Genomic DNA, 18,956 nt, shown 5'->3' with positions numbered 1-18,956 from the left:
ACATGCATCTAAAAAAGAAAGTTGCAGTATCTTCAATTGCAACTTCCAGTGCTATTTCAAAAGGCAAAAACTTCCCTGTAATTGCAGGCCAGACTCCCAAAGTACAATTTTTACCTTCCTTAAGTATGTCCATTTGTGGCTATCAATAAGCACCATAAAAAACACAAGACGTTCACATGCTATTTTAGCCAAATAAATTGCAAGTTGCTTCCAGCTCCTACAGCCTGCTTACACATCTAGGGTTTGAATTCCTCTCCAAGATTTAAATGGGCACTGAATTAAGACAACGACTCACAATACCTGAATTTCAAATGCTGGCAGTTTTATTTTCCAGATTAATGGTGACTGAATGCTGGTAAACACGCTCATAGCCCTACAAGTTTCTATAGTGCAAGGCGAAAATGGAATGTCAGTATAGCACCCGCAGGCTCCACATACCACTAGAGGGCCCTCGCAGCAGCGCGATTTGCCGGTGTCTGCTTTTAGCTCTGGCTTAAACTAGTTTCACTCAGCTACTTCCCGGGTTGAAATTCCAAGCATTGGCATATTTTCAGATTTTTGTTTGGTACTATTTCATGAAGTTTCAGCTAAACAAACAGGCAGTGGTTTGTTGGTACTGTTTTGGGGTTTTTTTTTACATATTATTTGTACTGTAGTAACATCCAAAATCTCCCAAAAGAGGTGAATTAATTCAGGCTTTGAACGTTACAAATCATCTCACACTAACAGAAAGCAGCTGGAGCAGAAAATGAAAAGTTGTGAGAAGTGAAAATAGACCATTGTCTTTCTGAACACTTAAAACCTACAAGTTTTCTGCATGTGTTTACTAGGACATCGCAAGGAAGAACGTGACAAGCTTGCTAACTTAAAGGATGTTCTACTGAACTCTGCAGGACTAGCAAGACTCCTTTTAAATCAGAATTTCCCTATGGGAGGTTAGCCCTCAACATGAGGGCTCTGTTCTTATCTATTCTGAAATATGATCTATTTCTAGTGCTCTGATTTTGTGCTAATGATTCTCATATGCTTTGACATTCCTTAATTTACTTACGTTTTCAATGTTCCAGATGTCATGAGTTCCGTCACAAGAACAATACACTTTTTTCCTTTCACTGTAGACTCCCAGGAATCATAGAACCTAACAATATTGGGATGCTGAAGCCCTTTCAGCATCCCGGCTTCCTCTTTAAATCTTTGACGCTCTGATTTGGACAGCTTCCGATCCTAACAAAAAACAAAAGGTATATCAGAAAGCTTTGCTTTATTTCTTACTCAGAGAAGCAGCAACTTGAACAGTTGGGTACAGTCAATCAACAAGTAAGAACTGGCAATCTTAAATACCATTTGGTTTGCAATTACCCTGAAATACACTCATTTAGAAGACATTCTATTATAATCTTTGTCATATTTGTCCTTACAATCTGACTGCTCTCAGAAGTAAGAATTGCAAGTCTGTGGATTATCCCCTCTTCCTGTTTCCTCTTCCCCTACTCTAATAAATCTAGTCATTGCCTGAGTTGATGTGGAAGGAAGACATGATGTCTTCAAGTATTCAAATAGACAAAATTGGACCATTTAAAGCGTCTCTCTCATGTTGTACATAATAATGTTTAGTCATTCCTATGTGTATAATATCCAGACCACTGGTAACAGATGGGATTAACCTTCCATATAGGGAGTAGAGCATAAAACCTCTCTAACACATACTATGAACTTACAACTGCAGAAGAACAAGTGAATATAATTTGGATTTTCTTTGATTAAAAGCATGACCTCATGATTGAGCAAGTTTCCTGTAATCTAGCATCAAGGAAAAAATAACCATAACTCACACTAGAGACAGAAAGCAATCTTTTGGCCAGAGACAGACCATGAAAAAGCATTCCTAGACAATATTGTTTTATTATCTCCCAACAACTAGCTATCACATAGCATCAGGACTCTGAGCAGCTATTACCAGACTAAGCTGCACATCTCAAGAGAAAAGTCTCCTCATGCCATTCTCTTTTCTTGGCTTGCCAACACACTGGCCACACCAGTCAGATTGACAGACTGACATAAATTGGATCTACATGCAGTTTATCTTAAAAAACACCCAAACACGCAACATTTCAGGATATAATTAAAGTCCGGAATTTTAGATTCATTGTTCCTGACATTTAGGAATAACCAGTGACCTTTTTGTCAAATCTGAATGATATTTCTAAGTTACTTATTTTCATATTTTCTTTTCAATTAAAGGAGGTAGTAAAACCATGCAGGGTTTACTTAATACTGCTCACAACCTCCTACTATCCTCCAGGAAGTAATTTCTCTTCCTTTGTTTACCGGTAATGTGTTTTCCCTATACCGTTCAGCCAATACCTAAACATTAACTTTTTCTCAGAGGTTCATAGCGTATCTTTCCATACGGACAAACTTCATTTCCAGATGAAGCTCCAATTTTCAGAAGTCTAAAAGCCTTCCAGGTGAAAGTTTGAGAACAGAGTTGAAACAACCTCAGGAATCTCTGCTTTATCAGTGCCTATGAATGTCAGCCACACTCACACTTTGACAGTTCTTAGGAAGATGCTAAATTCTTCAGTCTCGCAAATTTAGTCTCTAGACATCAAAAGCACTCCATCCTGCAACTATTTCACTCTGTAGAAATTAGCACTACCACCTCTTCTCCTTCATAAACATAAACAAATTTTGAGATAACATGTTTGCAGAAACACTACACAAACATTTGAGTATCATGTCTGCCTAGCTGCTGGTTTAAGTTTTTTCAATACAGAAATAATGCTTCTATTCACACTACCTAATAGCTTTCATTACAGTAAGTAGGACAGCACAACTTCTGTTCAAAACCAGTTCATCTTGACTCCTACGAGCAGCTGTGATACAGAAAAGCAGTGAGCTGCAATAGGCACATCAGTCAACAGAGCATACACACATGCTTCTTAGAAACACTCCATGCTTCAAGCAATACAAAAATCACAGTAACATAACTATTCTTACAGTAAAATAAAGCAGTCTTCTCAGCCTCTGCACCTGATCCACATAATCCACATATTAAAACAAGTTACATACGGTTATTATAAAAACATGGCTGCAGCAACTACTTTTATATCACCTTTAAATTTAGCCATGTAATATGAACAGCTGCATTCATTTTTGTCCAAAACCTACATTTTAGATACACATTTGGATTAAATTTCCTTTATTTCACGCATTCTAATAAGTTATCTACCACAAACACCAGTTTTAGATTATACCTGACACTATCATCCTAATCTATGCAAACATAAACTCTCTTAAGGGCCTTACACCATTTTCCTACCACTGTACTACTAACCCCAAAGAGAAACTAACAAGTGCTAATCACTCTTATCAATGAGCAGACTCTTAACAGGCAGGTATATTTTGACTCATTTCCCTTTCTGGCCACATCAATGGTAGCATCGTGTTCCTGCACATGTATCTGTGATGTTTAAAACAGACACTCAACACTTCAGTGCTGTCATTAGAGGAAAAAAATCCACTAATACAGTGACAATACACTGAGTAATTCAACACTACTTTGAAAGTCACAGCGCCCTAATTATTCTGGGACAAGCTTGGACACAAACATGGGCTAACAAATTTCACCCATGGAAGACAGCTACGTTTTCGCAACCAAGGAAACATCACATCCTTCAGTGGCATACTGCAGCAGCAAACTGTAGCAGCAAAAGTTAACATTAAACAGAACTGTAAGGAAAAGGCGGAGAGGCCACTTGTTTTATAAGACTAGCAACACATACTACCTTTAACTACCCTCACTTCCTTGGATACACAACCCATACACTCATCTGTAACAGGGTGGGTTTTTTATATATTTTCTCCCTAAGGGAACACAATGCTAGGTAACAGAAAAGGATGAACATACTTTGAAAACACACAACCCTGGCATTCAGGAAAGTATCAGATCTCACATACCATTATACCAACAAAATTATCTGTGTACACAACTGGTTATACTCATACAAGCTACATTGTAATGCAACCTGTTAGGCTAACATGCCATTTAAAAACAAGTACACTTTCGAAACCTGAATATTCTGTGCACTAGAACCTTAAAACATACCAGAAAGATCTGCCAGACCGCATAGAGATGGACTAGATCAAAGCCCATCCCAAGTACTACATTTTGGCATCTTCTGAGCTGTTAGCATGAGCAGATGTGACAACTTTATGCTCTTTCTTGCACAAAGGTGCAATCTAAGCAAGTACTGAGATAAGCAAGGAAATAAAGCACTATATGTAATTTCAGAGTCTGAGAAATAGTGCTACCAGCCGCATGAGGTACGAATACTTGAGGAAAGGCAGAGGAACGAAAACATCTTGGAATCGCATGAAATCCACACATGAAGCTGCTGTATAGCAGAGCTGTGGCAGACAGAAAACAGCCATCCCACTTAACGAGAATATAAAATAGCATTTTCCAAGAATTTCGGAAGGGGACAGCTTTCACAACCTTCAGGTTTAAGTGCGTACTCCAAGAGAATCAAAAGCCCAGCTGTGTCCTTCCAACAAGGCAGCTACTTGGGGCAATACTCAGACTCCGGTGGGGCCTTCAAGCAGGAGCTTGCAGGAATGCAAGACCCTCAACTCTACTTCCACCTCTAAAGAGGTAGCAAAAAGTTTATGACATCATTCAAATAATTCTCCATTTGATTATCTCGAGATTAATCAAACAGCAGCCTTCTTCCTGTAACTCACAGCCTTAATAGGTATGCAGATGGATCATTTCAGCATGTTATTTGCTGATTTCATCTGGAAGCAAAAAAGGAAGTTTCACAACTTAATGTCCTTGTATCACAACATACCAGACTGGTTAAACAAATTTAATGTTTCTTTTTATTTTAAAAACCAAACAAGCCAAAACTGAACAAAATAGAAAGATACCCAAGATGCTTTTCCATAAGCCTGGCAAACTTGAGCAGTTTAATAAAGAAATCACCAGTTTAAAAACAGTTCATAATATATGGCTTGATATCCTGTCCGCTAAAGACCAATTTGACTTGGAACTCCTACTAATAAAAATCAAAAACTGGACACCCTCTCTTCTCCCCCAGGCTTTATTTCACCATAGTGAAGCAACTTCAGGCAGACAAGATGAAGTCCTAATTCTGGAAGTTAGCAAATCACATTCTTGTACCTCAGTTACCACAAGCTGAGCAGATATAGCCTAAATATTTAAAAATATACAAAGCTGTCAAACTGTAGGAGAGCTTGCTTCCTAAAATGGATTTAACTATCCTGTAAAACGGCCAGCATTGCTGTTCCTGAACTGAGAGCTTCCCTGGAGGACTTAAGTGTCACATCCTAATCACTAGGCTGCCCTTCGAACAAACTGAAACAGATGCATCAAGCCCACTCCGTTCATTTCATTCATTCCTTTCCACCTACATTAAATTGTTTTGACAAGCCAGGACAAACAGCAAGGCTTCCCAGCACGTGACTCACGGTTCTGCAGTGCCAGGGGTCTGAATGGAGACAGGCAGCAAGTGAAGCAATTGTTCAGCTCAGAACAATTCAGTAAGCTTTTCTTGGCTGTTTCAATTTAACCGTGAACTTCCCCTCTGTTTTGTTTTTTTTTTTTTGGTCAGGAAAGGGCTATCAGAGGTGTTTACATTACACGAAGTAAAACACGGATCTTGGTCATTCATGACCACGGTCATTACTTTTTCACTAATGTACTTAATTTACACACAGAACCATTACTACCCTCTTTCTATCCCTGTACATAAGTGCCTCGCATAAATGCAAGAAGAACCCTGACTCAAAACCACTCCTCACCCCTTATTGTATCAAGCCACAAAAAAAAAACCAAAGCTCATCAGCAAAAAATGCCTATATTCCTTTGGCAAATTTTTTCAGCCAAGGCTTAATGTCTATTCAGCATCCTTAACAGGGAAAGAAAACACATTTCTGGCACCTAAATTAGTCTTAAATTTCAATTTGGTTGCTCACATAGCTGTTAAGTCTATCAAGTAATGTCTCATTCATTTTCCTTTCTAGCTTCAGAGTCCTGTCCTATTAACATTGTGACAAGAAATCCTACATCTGCAAAGCACATCACAGTACCACAAGTGGTTGCAGAGCCTAACTCAGACACCAGAAACAGCAGGAGAGCCATGCTAGCAAGGCATCAGACTCTGCTCTAGCCATTCAAGTCTGTTCTTCACTCAGACCAAGCTCAGCCAAGTCTCTCACCTTTGTTATTTATTTTTACTAACTGACACCAAATGGCCTGAGCTAAATTCAAGGACAATTCAACAGGCATTAAATGGACAGAGTTACGCAGAAAAGACACACTGCATTTCATTCTCAAATACATGCTACAGGATGCCAAGCAAGTGGGTAACAAAAGAAACACTCTACATGGAAGGAACTAGATCTGCTAACTCATGCTATATATCCTCAAAGGTTATTTTCTGTTTCCTGATAACAAGCACAATTAATATAGACAAAGTGCCAGAGAACCCTTATGCACAACAGAACAAACCTGACTCAAATCTGCCTATAGTCTCCAACTTCTACAAATAGGCAGACCCACAGGTGATAGAGGTCAACTTTAAACTGGATAAAGAAAAAAGGCATGAGGTGTTAGCAGCTGTTTCCTCTTCCACACTGAGAAAGACTGGACACTTTAAATACTACAGACAGGTTTTACCAGCTTTCTGCATATCCTACAGCTAGATTCAGAAATTCTACATAGCCAGTGTTACAGGGGCAGTTAGTGGGTTGTTGGCTTGATTTTTTTAAATGACAGTAGAGCAACACTATGTATCTTTTATCCAAAGAGGTGCACTAGAAATCACAATAGAAAACTTAGTCACAAGGAACTGTCTTCAGGTGATATGATCTGGAAGTTTACAGCCATGACAGACTTCAAAGTGCTGTTGAATTATAGACAGTCAATAACAACCATGGTAAATTATCTGTGCTGAGGTTACAGCAAGCAGCATTTCATCAGGCTTTTCGAATGTCTGAAAATTTGAGGGGAAGACACTGCTGCTCGACACTGCTGCTCCCAGCCTATTATTCAGAGGAAGAAGTAGTATACAGAACAGACAAATGTTCTTCTGTGTGCATTTCTGCAGCATATGAGAAAGGCTTTGCAAGCCTTTTAGGCAAGGTTAATGAGGGGTCATCAGAGGAGAAGCTAGCAAGACTGCACTCTGATATTCAGCACTGTTAATGGAGCTGAGGCTTTGTGGGCTGCAGTGTTCTCATCCTGAAAAAATTTAGCAGTTTAGAGGAAAAAAAAGAGCACAGTGACCATTGAGCTAGATATATCAAAATATCAACAAAGAATCCACAGAGCTTAAAAATCATCCAACATTACATAGTACCTAGAAATGGAAGTCTCAGTGAGCAAGACCCGCATGTATTTCTGCGTCAACACAAACCTCTTCAGACTTGCCAGTGTCAGTGTTAAAAAACTAGCAGAAAGAAAAAAGGAAGTGAGGGGGAAGTGACTGTTCAAAACACATCCCTGTACAGCCACAGAAATTGAAACAGATCAAGGATCTACACAGATCCCTCCACCAGTAAACCTTTCTATATGGCACTGAACATGAAAAAAGATTAAATGGAGCTGAACAGCTGTTGTTCCAGAAGTCAGCATGTAGGCTACACAACCCCAGCTACTCCTTGTAAGAGTTGAGCACTAGACCCTTCGCCAACTTCACTGCTCTTCTTTGGACATGCTCCAGCAATTCAATGTCTTCCATGTAGTGAGGGGCCCAAAATTTTTCAGTCCCTTTTCTCTTCTTAGCTTAAAGATGGAAGACAACTTTCCTGAGGACGGCTAGTGGAATAAAGTGCAATGCCAAGTTAACACTTACTTACTGAAAGTAAAATTTCATATTGCTGCTTGGCAAGTCTCCACAACAAGAATCAATTTTATATAAGCTAGAGGCAGCCTTTGTGGAGTATGCAAACAACCTTGAGAAAGAGAACATTCAAGTATAATATATACATCTAACACAATGGAAAAGATTAGGCTTAAAACAGTTATGCATTACACTTTTTAAAGTTCCTAATTCAGGGGGAAGATTCTTTTGTAGGCTTCCTCTTACACAAGCTATTAAAAATACTTTAAGTTTCAGTAAAGTACACAAGTAGTCAACCTAAATGAAAGGCTGAAGGATTATTCACATTAGTTATATTGTTTCCAGGTGTACATTCTCTATTTTAATTTCTGACATTTCAATACACAACAATAGTAGCACTGCACAAAATTTATCAGAAGATGCAGTTAGTTCATTAAAAACACACCAAAAATTTAAATTGTTTCTTGTCCTTTCTCCTACCATAGATACAGGGTAAGTGATACAGTGAACCATAAATCGTAGCATGGCTTGGGTTGGAAGCAACCTTAAAGACCATCCAGTCTCAACCCCCTGCCAAAGGCAGGGTCACCTTCCACTAGACCAGGCTGCCCAAAGCCTTGTCCACCCTGGCCTTGGTGGCAGCACCTCACACGATCAAATGCATGCAAATTTATTGCTGCTGCCCAAAGACTGAAATTAAGGAAACAAATTACATCTTTTAGAGACGATACCTGGGTAAACTGATGGCAGGAAGAAGAGGAACAAAGAAATTAAACTCTTAATGATTAGACAGAAGAATAGACAGAAGCTTTCATCAGTCAGGGTTTAGTCTGGAGAAGCCTGAAAGAATCAATACTTGAGTAAACTTAAGAAAATAAGAAACACAACTTTGTATTAACACTGAAGAGGGAGTATCTGCAACTAAAGCCTATGCATGTGACAGAGATACCAGCACCACTCCCCATTTTATCCTGACACTGTTTGTCAGTTTGGATGAAGCTATGATTCGTCACCACAGGAGAAGGGGGAGAACACCACCAGTAATTATACCCCTCTAATATGGTTGCTTCAGACTTTTACATAAGCAGCAGCACCTCTGCCAGCAACAGTAGTAGCAGTATCTAAGACACCTGATGGCACCAATGTTATAGACTTAACCTATGCTTGAAGACACCCTCAGCAAGTCTCCTGATAACAGAAAGGTCATCAAAACTGAAGTTTGTGCTTGCTTGCACCACGTCCTAGCATCATTAAACACAACTGACCTGTAACTAGTCACAATCATATGGTTCTTCTAGGTCTTCAGCTAGAGAAAAGGATAGCCAAATCCTCAAGTTTCCAAAATCCCATAATTCACAAGAACATTCAGAAGACACTGCAAATACTGTTATTGCAGTACAGGAAGCAGGCAGTAAGGAATAACTACAACACGCAAAACCAAACGTGCTTTAAAAAGGAAAAAAGGTGGAGGGGTGGGGGGGTATAGGAACACTGTTAAACTCACTAATTTGATGAGATGCAAAGTCATTCTGCCACACTTTCTCACATGGAACAAATGGCAGAAGCGGGATCAGAAGTGCAAGAAGCACGCAAGTACGACGTGCAACACAAACGCAGCAGCAGAAAGCCATTTCTATTTCTCTGCATGACAACAGTAGATCAGTACACTTCCTCTTTACATAAGTAACAAGAAATCTTGAAGTACAACTCCCAGTAACAAAGTTGATTTTTGTTACAGTAGCACTGTGGGAATTTTTCACTTTCAGCAATGACAGAAGATTGCTACTTTGGTGTAGCACTGCTACACCAGTGGGCTTCAAAAACATGTGCAATACTAGATGGGAGGTTCATGTCCCATGCTCACCAGAGACAGACAGATGCTGCCATATTCCTTAGAGACTGAGCAGTCAGCTGTACCTCAAGTTCCTCCTAAGAAGATAATGACAGAGAAGAGAATCTATACAAGTTCAAAAGGGCTATGCCAGCCAGAAACCTGGCTGGCAGGCTTCTGAAGTATTCCATTGGTGAAGGTCACCATTAAAGCTGTGAGCAGCATGAATATGATGCACCTAGCAGTAAAACACCTTGCCTTCCTGAGGAAAATTGAACACAAGTCAAATTGTACTACCTATAAATCTCTAGCAGATTACCAGCTTGTTTTCCAGAGCTGTGTTATGTGTGAATATACACACTGATACAAGTCTATACTAGTCTCCCCACTGTCTCACATCAGCACAAATGTTCATACACAAAGTAGGCCAAACTGCAGAAATAAGCCAAATTCATCTGCTTCTGCAGAAAACAATGACCAAGACTAATCAGTACATTGCCTAATCTCACAATTTCCTTTGAGAAACTTGCACTTATCAGAATATTGCCATAAAAACTTCACAGCAGCTTCAGAGTAAATCAAGAACTATATGCATACTTCATCAAATCAATTATAGATTTTCCATTGCTCTCCACACAACCAATAAGAAAAAAATTTTAAACAGTAGATATGAAACCTATAGCTTAGACATGACCTCTTCTGGAATCTCTCAGGTCCTCAGGAATCTGAACTAAGAATGGCAAGCAACTGTTTAGGCTTCAGTCATTTCTATTCTAGGGTTGCTCTAGGCAGCATCTGTGTTTCCTTACGCAGTCTGGAAAAAAAGACGGCTAAAAGTTTTATTCAATTTATTTATTCTGAGAGGTTGAACATAAGGGACAGTAATCATACTGGTGGGCTATACAAAAATAACCAGCATTAGAACAGAGAGCTCATCTACTTATTTTCACTTTAAAATTGCTATTTGATCCATGGAAGATAAATGGATATGTTTGCTATCTGATACCAGTTCACAAAAAGGGCTTACACTTATTACATACAGCTTATTAAAGAACTGAAGTGTTAGCTGAACTGAATTCTTGATGATCTATTAACCAGCTGGACCATCTTGTCACTTGGCTCAGATGCCTCATTAAAAGTTTTGAAGCTCATGTCAACTCTCATTTTGCACTGAATTGATTACTTTGTCAGTGAGAGCAAAGGTACATCCAATCATCTCAGTTTAATTTTACTATAAAAATCCAATTCTCCATTCAGCAGATGACAGTATTGCAGGAAAAAGCCTCCTCCATGATCTATTCTGGTTACCTTACAGATTTATTGACTCATTGCATCAAAAGACCAACTGTGGCTCTTTTTATTTCACATACTTCTGCATGACTGTAAGAGTCCTTTTATGAAAAGCTACATGTCCAGAACAGGGTGAACCCTTAACAGACTCTGATAAAGGCAAATCAAGTTAGAGAATCAAAACCATGCTACAATACTTCATCCTATATACATCACAAAGCTATTAGCAAAGGGTAAGAATTCACCCTTCAATGAGACGTTGCATTAATATGCTGACTGGAAATCCATGCAGAAGTGTCAAGATGACTCCAAAGATTTACTAATATCAATCAAAGTAGAAGATACACAAGAATTAGTAATGTTCCTGTGCTTCTGACAAGTTTCCTTGCAAAAATACCAGCATAAAGCCTAGAAGCAATAATCTTGAACAGTCTATGCTATTATTTAAGCAGCAGCCCCTGTAAGGCTGTCCTCTGCACTCCTCCAGTTGTAAAATGAGCTCACACCAGCCTATAGTGCATGCTAGCTTTAAGCTTATACACTACATTGGTACATATATTGCATATGCAGTTACTCTTCCTAGCTTTGCTTCTTTCTTTGCAAACGCATCCAAAAGAAAGTACTTCATTTAATTTACAGAACTGTGGATTACTATCAGTTATGACAGGATGACATATGAAGTGTAGGCCAACTACCGGCAGCCAACAGAAAATCCTTACAGTAATCACTAGAGAACTCCAAGCCAACCATCTCATTCAGAGATAGATCTCTCATTCAGAGATCCTTCAGGGATTCATCATAAACTCCTCAAATAATTACCAGGTGTTACACACATTTTTTGCAAGAAACACAAAACAAAAAAGGGATCTCCTCTTTGGAAAGACTGAAGAGTTCCAGAAACTATGAGTTTTACTGGGGGACCAAAATTTGCATTTTAGATGAAGTCTCAGTTATACCTTGCATAAATACTAGTATTAGTACAAGCATTTCCAAACATGAAAGTCCTAAAACACACTGGAGAAACACTTGGGTATTTTTAAGACTCACTTGATCAATAATGCAGTCTTCCTGCAACCTACCAGAATGACCGTCTTAATCTCAGGCTTCTCATAAAGGGAAGCAGTAATAATTTTTCTATGCTTACCTCACAGGTTGTCTTATGAAATCTTTCTTGCACCACTAGTATGTTTATTGCAGACTTTCACAATGATACCACAGACATCAGACACACTTAAATTTACAATGCACCATGTACATATTCCTTGACAAATACCATGTAAGATGTAGAAAAGCTACTCACAATCAAATATCTGAGACAATATCAAAGGTAACACTAATATGTAAATTTAGGTATACGCACATTATCTTTTACAGAGCAAGGAAATAGAGCAGAGAGAGTCAGGAGAAAGAAAACACTCTGATACTTAAAGAGTAGGCCAGTGGTAGAATGGACAACTAAGCATTGGCACCATGAAGCATCCTCTGCATCCAGATGCATAATTGGCTTTACAGTTCAACCCTGAATCATTTTAAAATTAGCGAAAAACTAAGAGAAAACATAGTGTAATTGAAATGCAGATCGAGAGACCAGTTTGCTCCCATCACCTAAATGAACAAAGGATACAACACCTAAAAACAGCAAGTGATTTGCTGTACAGTAAATCAAGGTAAAAATAGGAACACCTCAGACATAAAAGGACTATCTCCACAGAAGTTGTAGCAAGAAAAAATAAAATGGTGGGGAATGAACCACAATAATCCACACCCACACTTAAGCGTTAGTTTGTCCTGCAAGAAAAGGCTTCAACGTCCTTTGACAACTAAAATTCAGTGTTGTAACACAATCAAGATGAAGAGGGTAGTCTCGAAGGTGATTCAAAGCTGACAGGAAAAAATGCTAGAGGAAGCTTAAGATGAATATTCAGGATTTTTTCGTGGAATTTGGGATCTACATATGGTAGTACTGCCATTGGCAAGGCTATTCTGTATTTAACAAAAGGGGTTTTTTTCTCTGAAGAACACTAGTAGGATTATCCTGCACTGCCAGAAGACCAACCATGACCTAGAAAGTGTCAGATACTCACCACAACCTATCTATGAATCAGCTATTCAAACTGATACAAGCTTATCCAAAAAATCTGTTTCTCACTACAGTGTGATTCAGTCACATACTGTCTGTCCTTGGTCTGATGGCACTTTACTTGTTTGAACAGAATACTGAAGGAATTTCTTGAAGACAAACTATAATAACTGAAGATATCATGGTCCAGAGGGCCTACCTTAAACATGTCATGACAGTTTGTAAGTACACTTCCTTGTTTTCAATTTACCTCCTACTTTGTCACACTGAACACCTTTACTTGCAGGTCAAAATTAAATTCAGCTGTGAACTAAAGTGCTTAAAAAAAAAAAAAGGCAAGATGCAAATAGTCATCCCATACAGTGAAATATCTGATGCTCTGTGCATCATATGGCAAATTTATTAGCTACATTTAACACTGAAGAAGTTTCCTTAGCCAAAAAGTTACATGACAACATTTCTAGCACCAGGGCTCCATCTGAAACACAGGCTTGCATGTCCAGCAAATCTGTGTACACAAGAAGCCATGGCAGCTGGAATTCAAAACCATTTACCAGAAAAGCTGCACAAGTGTTCTGGTACTGCATCCCTTGCTTCAATAGCAATAACTACATTTCTGTGGGGATAAGACTGGGTAACTAGATTTGAGACATTTCATGTTTCTGTTTAAACTGAATTCCATGCCCCACCACAAAATCCCAAGCAGTATCTCAGTAAAACAATCTAATTAAGCTAAAGACAGTATCATAAAGATAACAGACACTCAGATCTGGTTTTAGTCTCAAATCTACTAGTTACTACTTCAACAAGTACACAGGCTTACTCTTGCTAGAAAGGTCAAGCAAGAATTATCTTTCCCCACTCTTGAGACAACTGAGGCTACACAAGACCCTTTTTTCACAGGCAGAAACACTGGCCAGATGGATCTCTGGACAGATACCTAGTAGAGCAGCCACATGCATTTTCAGAATAAGAGCCTTCTGTCCAGCTACCAGGCAACAGGATGTAAGCAGAAGTAGGACAAAGTATATATGAGGAGCAGTCTGGAAGCACCTGAGAACTAGTTCCTTGTCCATCCTCTGTTGCCACCCACATTTTGTTCAATTAGGTCAGAAACAATCCAAGTGCCAATCAAAATTCTGAAGTTTGAATGCTTAGTATTCTAGAGATATTCATGAGAACCTCACCAATTTTTTTTCTGAAGAGTTTCAGGTAGCTTTGTATTCTTTTCTCCTTAAGACCCAGCCACTACAATGTATAATAGTTTTTCCAGAGAATCACTATGATCCAAGTAGAGCTCTCAGTAATTTCAGCAGTCAGATGTGTGAAATAGTCTCTTGGGAATCCAATTCTGAGATGTCTTTTGCTAGGGAATCAAAAGGTGGAAGTGTCACTAGACAGCTTTAACTCCTCAAAATACAAGCAAATTCTTAAGACAGCTTTCTCATTGCCACCACAGGGTTCTGTACTTAGAACTTCAAGTTTCTTAGTTTGGGCCACAAAACTGAATTATTACAAAAGAGACAGAGAGGGAAGAGAAGTACTTTAGCAATTCCTCATTTTCTAATTTTTTTACTGAAAATGAGGACCAAGCACCCCAGAAATATTGGAAATAGGCTTCAGTAGCTAGCAATAATATTAAAGTACAGAGCAGAAAGTTTTAAAACTCAGAATTTATTATTGACTGTATCAGCATCGATACTTAACAGCCTCTAATTGTGAAAGAGGGCATACCAACATGCTGTCCAATCAGAAGGAGCTGGACAGATGAATCACAGTCACAGAGTTACAGTCCTATCTTCAAAGCTGCTAGCAAGATGAAAAATTTATGAACAGGCTCCTTCAGAATGAGTTACAACATATCTGTCCATCAGAAACAGACATTCCCCCTTGTGATTTCACTTTGCAAGTAATAAAATCCAGACTGCACTGCAAACAAAGAACTGCAGTTTCCCCCGCTTGCTGTTGCCCTGAGTGCTTTGGCTACAGAGGCTACTAGTTTTTTGATGCTATTTTAATCTATGTTTCCAACACATTTTGGATCTCACAGAAACTCTTATAACTCCCTACTTCAAAGCATGCTTTTTCACATAGACCTGGTCCATACTTAGTCACTTTCTGTTGAAGGTTCACATAACCCATCCTTTTGGGTCTACATCTGCAGAGCAACTACACTCAAGTGCAAATCAAACTAAGATAACATGACCACTTTCAGCATACTAAGTTGCTGACTCAGTCCGAATGATTCCATTTCAGAATTAGTCACACGTATAAAGCTGTAAGGTGGAAACTGAAATTTGTGCCACTATGAACTCTTCTTATCTCTGACTTCAGTATGCTTGCATCTAAATAAGGACTTCACAAGAGATGTACCGGCAGAGACCAACTTTGTAGCAATAGGATGCCCTTCAAAATTCATGCTGTTTCTGAAGACAGTGGAAGGAGATGGTGCCATAAGAACATGGTGAAAACTTAAGACCACAGGGAAACTATAGCTGCAAGCACCCACAGTTTCATTTTAATAAATGGAGGGAACAACTTCCAGGTAATCCAAGGGATAACTACCTTTACCTGTTGTAAGATCATAGAATCATAGAATAGTTAGGGCTGGAAAGGAACTTAAGATGATCTAGTTTCAACCCCCCTGCCATGGGCAGGGATACCTCACACTAAACCGTATCACCCAAGGCTTCAATCCAACACTGCCAGGGATGGAGCATTCACGACCTCCCTGGGCAACCCATTCCAGTACCTCACCACCCTAACAGTAAAGAATTTCTTCCTTATATCCAGTCTAAACTTCCCCTGTTTAAGTTTCAATCCGTTACCCCTTGTCCTATCACTACAGTCCCTAATGAATAGTCCCTCCCCAGCATCCCTGTAGGCCCCCTTCAGATACTGGAAGGCTGCTATGAGGTCTCCATGCAGCCTTCTCTTCTCCAGGATGAACAGCCCCAACTTTCTCAGCCTGTCTTCATATGGGAGGTGCTCCAGTCCCCTGATCATCCTCGTGGCCCTCCTCTGGACTTGTTCTAACAGTTCCATGTCCTTTTTATGTTGAGGACACCAGAACTGCACACAATACTCCAAGGGAGGTCTCACGAGAGCAGAGCAGAGGGGCAGGATCACCTCCTTCGACCTGTTGGTCACGCTCCTCTTGATGCAGCCCAGGATACAGTTGGCTTTCTGGGCTGTGAGCACACACTGAAGCCGGCTCATGTTCATTTTCTCATTGACTAACACCCCCAAGTCCTTCTCCGCAGGACTACCATGAATTTCCTTTTTGCCCAACCTGTAGCTGTGCCTGGGATTGCTCCCACCCAGGTGTAGGACCTTGCACTTGGCATGGTTAAACTTCATGAGGTTGGCATCAGCCCACCTCACACGTGTGTCAAGGTCCCTCTCAATGGCATTCCTTTCCTCCAGCACGTCAACAGAACCACACAGCTTGGTGTCATCGGCAAACTTGCTAAGGGCACACTCAATCCCACTGTCCATGTCAGCGACAAAGATGTTAAACAAGACTGATTCCAACACCAGTCCCTGAGGGACACCACTCGTTACTGGTCTCCAGCTGGACACTGAACCATTGACCACAACTCTTTGAGTGCGACCATCCAGCCAGTTCTTTATCCACCGAGTGGTCCACCTATCAAACTGATGACACTCCAATTTAGAGACAAGGATGTCATGTGGGACAGTGTCAAACACCTTGCACAAGTCCAGGTAGATGACGTCAACTGCTCCACCCCTGTCCATCAGTTTTGTAGCCCCATCATAGAAGGCCACCAAATTGGTCAGGCAGGATTTCCCTCTAGTGAAGCCATGCTGGCTGTCATCAAGTACGTTGTAATCAAGATCCTGCCAACCAGCCCTTCCTTAAAAAGCACTTTCAAATTTCTGCTTCCCAGGAAGGGCAAACATTAGACATAGCACAGAACAGACTCTTAGCTAATTAAAGAGGAATTCCTCCCATACAGTGTACTCGATACTAAACACTAGAACAAAACTATAAAGTCAACTACTATTTTGATTATAGCTATGTTCAGGCTGTTAAGATTTTTTGCACTTGTTTCATTTACACACATTTCTTTGGACTTTTATTTCCCCTTCCCTCCCACTTTCCTACCCCCTAATCATGACTACTGTGATCAAGAAAACAATAAACAACAACAAAACATTTCTCTAATTCTACAGTCTGTATAGCAAGTGTTCAGTTTGCCAATGGCCCTTTTTCCTATTTTACTTAAACCCTTAACATCAAGAGTCCAGTTTGATGTGAAAAATTCAAAAGATATTTAACTTTTTACAGCCCAACTGTAAACACACAAACTCCTGTATGTTAAAATACACTTGAGAGAAAAGGATAATTACCAAAACTAGTAATTATAGATATATTCCATTCTATCCATACATTTTTTTAAGACTCATGGAAAGGCAGATTTTGACATAGGCATTTGCTTTTAAAATAATAAAGTCACTTTGCAAGATCCAAATTTACTGTAACTAAGACCATTCAACCAAAATGTTATCATAGATGTTTGCATCAGACCAACTACAGCATACCAGTACAAAAGCTAGTTCTCAAGCATCTGAACACTGGGGGTTAATAGCTGCAAAGTCTGCTGCATTTGCAAAAGTAAACCCTGCTGTTCCACAGAAAATTCTGCACTTGAAAAATTCATCTCCTATTCTTCCAGAGACACTTATGTCCTGATGCAGTAAATAATTTCTGAGGATATTAAACTTCATCAGCTTAAACAGTTGCAACATAAATAAGGGAACTGAATTATATTGTACAGCTTTCTTTCTAACTTGCATTTCCCATCCTGAGGGATTGACTTGCACATGCTGTACAAAAAGTAATTATACATTTTTAAAGTGTAAAGCCAATATGCATTTTAAGTTGAACAAACTGCTTCATGTGGCATCATATGGGTGCTAAAAAAGGACTACTGACAGGCTAGAATATGGATCAGGTCTTTGGAGTTTAAAAAAAGATACAGTTTTCAAGTACACCTAGTCTAGAAAATATCACTTATTTTAAAGCTTTATTATCTGAAAACTTTACTTCAAAATACTTCCTCAAAGACAACCCACCTGTCTTAACACTGCTTTTACATCCCTGTTTCACAACTCTGAAATATAAAAACTTAAGGTACTGATGGATGCAACAAAGCAAGTACTTTTCTCTGAAGGATATGTACTATCTTTGCCGAAGCTTTTTAAACAATTAAGCTCAAGACAGACACTTGGCTTAAAAGCTTGCAGCCCAGGTGGTTAAGGTACACACCAGCTGGGCAAGTGAAAGCAAGACCCTCTGACAGAAATCAAAAACCTAAGTGGTGCTACACGATGCATTAGCCTCAAGCGTCCTTGCAAAGAATATAAAAGTAGATGACCACTATGGAACTATAGAGCATTACCAACACAATTCTTCTGAAGAAAGCTTGCAAATTTACAAACCATTACAGATCCAGACTTCAAGAAAGTTACATACTTATGCTATAAAACTGAACTCTCAATCTGCTTGACTCTGCAGTTCAAAAAGCACAGTAACCAAGTTCAGTAAGCAGCTTCCTAACTGGATGAGTGAACTGTATTCACATTGCCAAAAGGAGAAAATGCCTAACAGACATTGATGTTAAGCACATTAATCATTCATATTGCACTAACTCAAGAGTATTGCAACAATATATACATCTGATTTCTCAGTTCTGGGCTCTCAGACATGGACTCTCCATTTCACTACCATTCAGGTTAAAACCAAAAGGTTTCACGGCATTAAATAAAATTTATATGAAGAGTATTTCCAGTGACTAATGAGGATAGAGCTCATATGGAACAAGATACAGGCTGTCCCTTAGATTAAGGTCAACAGTTCTACTGC

General features: G+C 39.3%; 1 protein-coding gene across 3 annotated transcripts in view; it reads right to left on the bottom strand.

Moving 5' to 3' along the window:
• The window catches only part of WNK1 (WNK lysine deficient protein kinase 1), a 105,832-nt gene that overhangs the window by 68,829 nt on the left and 18,047 nt on the right, over positions 1-18,956 (bottom strand). For all 3 annotated transcript variants that reach the window (XM_031044929.2, XM_031044930.2, XM_031044931.2), the window contains exon 2: positions 1,052-1,224. In XM_031044929.2, coding sequence (XP_030900789.2) covers positions 1,052-1,224 — 173 coding nt within the window. The remainder of the gene's footprint in view (positions 1-1,051; positions 1,225-18,956) is intronic.

The sequence above is a fragment of the Melopsittacus undulatus genome, chromosome 5, assembly GCF_012275295.1.
Source record: "Melopsittacus undulatus isolate bMelUnd1 chromosome 5, bMelUnd1.mat.Z, whole genome shotgun sequence".
In the NCBI taxonomy this organism is placed as follows: domain Eukaryota; kingdom Metazoa; phylum Chordata; class Aves; order Psittaciformes; family Psittaculidae; genus Melopsittacus; species Melopsittacus undulatus.
The sequence above is the reverse complement of the archived record's forward strand: the minus strand, read 5'-3'. Positions and strand labels throughout refer to the sequence as shown.